The sequence below is a fragment of the Enhydra lutris genome, unplaced genomic scaffold (genome assembly GCF_002288905.1).
Source record: "Enhydra lutris kenyoni isolate GAN:26980312 unplaced genomic scaffold, ASM228890v2 scaffoldscaffold16, whole genome shotgun sequence".
NCBI classification, from domain to species: domain Eukaryota; kingdom Metazoa; phylum Chordata; class Mammalia; order Carnivora; family Mustelidae; genus Enhydra; species Enhydra lutris.
Window position 1 is genome coordinate 27198762 of NW_019154100.1, and position 5109 is coordinate 27203870.

The 5109-nt window shown below is 49.4% G+C and overlaps 1 protein-coding gene across 1 annotated transcript; it reads right to left on the reverse strand.

Annotated features, from left to right (window-relative positions):
* Positions 1-2899: 2899 nt before the first annotated feature.
* On the reverse strand, positions 2900-5109 carry LOC111147193 (homeobox A4). The gene is made up of 2 exons (XM_022503087.1): positions 4503-5109; positions 2900-3949 (listed from the first exon to the last, which is right to left on the reverse strand). Exons 1-2 carry the CDS (start codon positions 5107-5109, stop codon positions 3603-3605), a joined length of 954 nt encoding a protein of 317 aa, XP_022358795.1. The 3' UTR covers positions 2900-3602.

A 5109-nucleotide genomic window follows, 5' to 3' on the forward strand; every position in this document is an offset into this window, starting at 1 on the left:
CTCTTCAATACAGGACCCAGGCTAGGGATGCAGACCAAGGGAGTGCAAAGAACAGTCCCACGGCTTGCACAGAAGCCCCACCCATTCAGATGGGAAGCCCCAAGTTTCTGTTTGCTACATTGATTCTTTGGGGTCTTTCCTTTCATTCTAAAGAGTCCCTGATTAGTTTCTATGTTGAAACTGCTGGAGGGAACCCAGCAGTGAGAAGAGCAGCACAGTTTGGATGCTTAGGAGAGCAGGGAGACAGAGTAGAGATGGTGATCCCCACCCCATGGGGAGGAAGCTGAGAGGTGGGGGGAATGTAGGCACCCTGGGATAGCTGGGTATAGAGTCAGAGATGCTGTGCCGAGGGCCCACTCCCCATATATCTAGGTAATCTTCCCATGAGCTCCATCCTGGGTATTAAGTACTCTACTATGCCTGTCACAGTTGAATTCCCGCTGTAATAAAACACCGGGTATATCGTAGATTTCAGCAAAACTAGGAAAGAGAGCCTGCAAAGTGCCATTTTTCTTCAGGGGGGAGAGTGTTAAGTACTTAATTCAAACTGTGACCATTAAAGTGTCTCCTATCCGATTTAGGTTGATTTCAGATGTTGACAAAACTTCTATCTCCAGAGTCATGCACAGCTTGCTTGGCTCTGTGACTAAAGCAAAGGAGTATGTGTTAGAGGGAAGGAGGGAGAAAGAGAAAAAGAAGAGAAGCGCATGTGTAAGGGTCATTTTGGTAGGAGAATTATAGAGCTTACACAAAATACTGTCTTTAAAGGTCAAGGGTTTGAAGGGCCACTAGGGTTCGCTTTAAAAAAAAAAAAAAAACAATTAATGAGATAGAAAATTTGTCCTCTGGGTGAACTCTTATGGTTGCCCTAGCAAAGGGAAGACAATGCATGATTTTAAAGCCCAAAGTGGGATTTTCTAAGCTGTTATAACAAGCTCCCTTAAAGAGGGAATCTACAACAGGCAAAACACTGTAAAGAAATGACACAATTGCTTGGGTCATCTTGGATAATTTTGGCTTTGCAAAACTTACCAATACCTTAATAATCAAGACAGTTTGGACAAAAATGCCATCTTGTCCTGGTATATTAGAAAAACAATCTTTCGATCCTTTCTCTTCTTTTCTTGGATAGGCTATAAGAGCAAGTGAAAGAAAGTTATCCCTTTCATCCCCATACAACTGCCTCCAGTATGAAGCTAATGAATGCCCTTATACCCCTCCTTCCCTACAAAGGAGAAATATAAGAATTTACCTTAAATGATGATAATCTGCCATTTGAGGTTTTGCAGCTTGACACTCAATTTCCACCAAGAGTCTAGGCATTTTTTGAGCAGACAGCCAAGATGCTGCGTCTTTGCCCGAGACCATATTATTTGCAAGAAGATCCCTCGCTTCTCCACAGACTTTTCCCAGAGAATGCCTTTCAGAATTGCTGTTGAATTACAAAGAAGTATTTATTGTATGAGGTGATTAATGATTCCTGGGAAAATTGCTATTTTCAGCGTGATTTAATTTCGTTTTACAAGTGCGTGTTGTAGGGGGAGGGTTAATAAGTTTCAGCAGCAGTCACAGTCCCTCCAGAAATCCCTGGCACCCGTTCACACCGGATAAAATGCACTTTATGCCAGTTTTGGCCTGACTTGGGAAGGCGTGTATGTTTGCCCCTGAATTTTCTTGGGGAGAGCTGGAGGCCCCTCAGAGACTGGTGTCCACCACCCTCCTCCTAGATATGATTTGTTCATAGGTAGGGAACTGATCACCCTTGCCTGTATCACACACAGGGCAACAGCGGCAAGAGGAGGAATAGCACTGACCACTGGCTAAGGGTTTGACACTCATGGGAAAATGGGTTTAAAATTCCTCTGGTATAGCAAAGGCAGGTGAGCGCCCCTCCCATCTCTGCTAAAATTATAACATGAATTAAGTACTGCACCCATTCACTCGGCCAGGTGTCAGTTACAGTCTGGGACTGCCCGTGTGTTGGTCTTCTGCATTGTGCTGCAGAATCCTCCCTATAGTGACACCAAGTCTGAATCCTCTTTACTGATTTGCAAATCAGTTAATAAATACTAGAGTTACAGAGATTGAGACGTAGGTTTTGATTTTAAACCTTTGAATCTAGCTCTTTAGTTTGGGCAGAAAGATCCAGGAGCATCTGAGGAAAGTTACCCTAGCTTAGAGTTTGGCTTTTTTCCAGCACTGAATACTCCCAGGTCTACCTTGCTTGGGGTACATTTTGGGAGTGTCATTATGCTTTTTCTTTCCTCAGAGAAACTTTGGAGGGTTTACCTGAAAAATTCAGTTTATTTTGAAAGCTCTTGCTTCTGAAAGAAAGAGAGAAAGAAAAGAAAAACAAAAAACCCCAAGCTGTAGTTAGCAAAGAGAACCTGAAAAATATCCAAGAAACAAAAAGCAATCTCAACTCTCCGCACACACTATTTTTTTTTATCTCCAGGGAAACAGGCAGATTAAGTGTGAAGGTGCAATAAATACCAAAGGGACCACTTCTTTCCAAGTGTGCTCAGAGTTCAGCGTGTAGAACAGCTGCAGAAACCCCTGGGCCCTCAGCATTGCGCGGTTTCACCTTTCATTGCAGGGAAGGACACGTTTCTATGCCTTACACAGACTTGAAGCCTGAAAGCCTGGCCAAGTTTGGGAAGAAGAGGAGCCCTCTCAGAGCTCAAGAGCCTCCCTGCTCTTTGGAACTTTTCCCACAGTGGGTCAAACTTGACAAGAGTTCAGCTCGAGTTGAACACACTCACACAAATTATGTGAGCAGTCAGAATCCAAGTGAACATAACTCGAGCCATCTATAGGATTTTTACATGCAAGGTCAAACATCTCAATCCAGAGAACTTTTTTTTTTTTAAATTAAAAGTAGGAAACACACAAATGTGTCTTAGAACTTTAATGGTTTTTTTAAACAGAGTTTATTCTTAGCACATGGCTTTTCTATATAGCCACACCACAATTTGTACAGTTGCACATGGGTCTAAATGCACTCCCCGAACCCCCAAGATTGTGCCTCAGAGTAAGACAACAACAACTCTACAACAATATTTTAAATAAATGCAAGGAAGGGAAACTAACATGTGTCACATCTACCATCAAGGTCTATACATTTTGAGAATTAAATAATCTTGTGAGGTCCACAATGTCTACTCATTTATTCAGTTCAATACAAGCTTGTATGAGCTGCCTTAATGTGGAAGGGGGAGGTAGGGAAGGTGGGAAAAGGGTCTATTTTCTTCTGCTTGGAACAAATATGTGTGCCTAGTCAGCATGGGCTGTCCAGCTGGCTTTAGCCATCTCAAAAGTATCTGTTGCCAAGTGGTCCTTCTCAGGTACCCAAACCTGCAGCCTTATTCAGGCCATCAGGTTGATGCTGACATCAGCCAGCATCCTGGCTATTGTCTTCTCTTAGGTGGCAACCAGCACATACTCTTACCAACATAACGTCTTCTTTTTTTATTATCCTTTTCACCAAGTTGGGTTTTGTTTGGGGTCTGTTATGGTCCAGACAGGTAGGAGTATGGGGAAAAGGGCAGAAGAGGGGGGGAAAAGCAGGTGGGGGAATGAAACTGGTCTAGATCTCTAGAAGATTATATGGAGGAGGGAATGGGTGTGGAGGCACCCTGGTGGGAGTGGGGAGGCAGGTGCGGGCTCTGAGTTTGTGCTTTCCCTGGCGGGCCTGCTGAGGCCGAGGCCGAGTTGGAGGACCGCATCTTAGTGTTGGGCAATTTGTGATCTTTCTTCCACTTCATCCTCCGGTTCTGAAACCAGATCTTGACCTGGCGCTCGGACAAGCAGAGCGTGTGGGCGATCTCGATGCGGCGCCGCCGGGTCAGGTAGCGGTTAAAGTGGAACTCCTTCTCCAGCTCCAAGACCTGCTGTCGGGTGTATGCGGTTCGAGAGCGCTTGGGCTCCCCTCCGTTATAACTGGGGTTGACTGAACGCCCATAACCCCGAAGGAGAAGGCCAAGGAGGAGGGAGTGGAAGAGAGGGAAAGGAGGAGGAGAGAGAAGGTGGGGTGGGGAAGAGCAATTGGACATCATCATTATATAATAACCTGACACCAAGTTCACGCAAGATACATAAAACGGCAAAGAAAATGTTTCACAGGCTATTGACAACGGGAAACACCCGAGAGCCATAAAGAATGGTGCTGGGCATTGGGGCTGAAGAAAAGCTTCAAAGACACATGGCCTGAAGCCTCTGCCAGGGCAATTAAATTTATGGGGGCTATAATTACTGCCCTAACAGTTTGGCGTCTCGTAAATCTCTCGATAAAGGGACCCCGGGTACAAAAGGGTTCTCACGTTAGGATCAGGCGGCTGGCTGGCGCGCACACACCCACATCCCACTGCAGCTCGGGCCAGATGGGGGCTCCCCTCCAGAGGCCCCCCTTCCCCTCAGCCTCCTCTTCTGACCCTCGCCCCGACCCCCGAATCCCGGCCCGGCCCCAGCCCACCCTCCCGCGCCTCCCCAGCGGCGCCACGTACCGGCGCTGACATGGATCTTCTTCATCCAGGGGTACACCACAGGCTCTTTGCCCTTCAGGCCGGGCGAGCTCTTGTCGGCCAGGAGCAGCGGGCACGCGGGGGCGCTGCCCCCTGCCGGGACGCCCGGGGTGGCTGGAGCCGCCTCGCAACGCCGCGGGGGTGCAGGGGGCGCCGCGCGATGCTGCGGGGGAGGCGGCGGCAGGACGTGGCTCGCGTGCAGGCCGTGCGCAGGACCCTTGGCTCGCGCCGGGGGCTGCTCGGGCTGTGGCTGCCGCCCCGGGCTGGCGCCACCGCGGTAGCCATAGGGGTAGGCGGCGTCGGCGGTACCATGCGCGGGGTAGAGCGCGGCCGCAGGGTAGGAGGGTTCGCGGGCGGCCCGTGGCGCGTAGTAGGAGGCGGGGGGCTCGCGGCTGTTGCCCGCGTGGGGGAGCTGGGGCTGCTGCGCCGGCAGGTGCTGGGCCGCGGGCGCTGGGGGCTGCTGGTAGCTGGGGCCCCCGCCTGGGCCGCCGTCTCCGCCGCCCGGGCCGCTGTGCTGCGCGTACTCCTCAAAGGGAGGGAACTTGGGCTCGATGTAGTTGGAGTTTATCAAAAACGAGCTCATGGTCAT

Coding starts and splice junctions, on each gene's coding strand:
- LOC111147193 (XM_022503087.1), bottom strand. CDS start 5,109: ATGACCATGAGCTCGTTTTTGATAAACTCCAACTACATCGAGCCCAAG. Junction 3,950..4,502: donor GAAGATCCATGTCAGCGCCG/GTACGTGGCGCC, acceptor ATGGGCGTTCAG/TCAACCCCAGTTATAACGGA.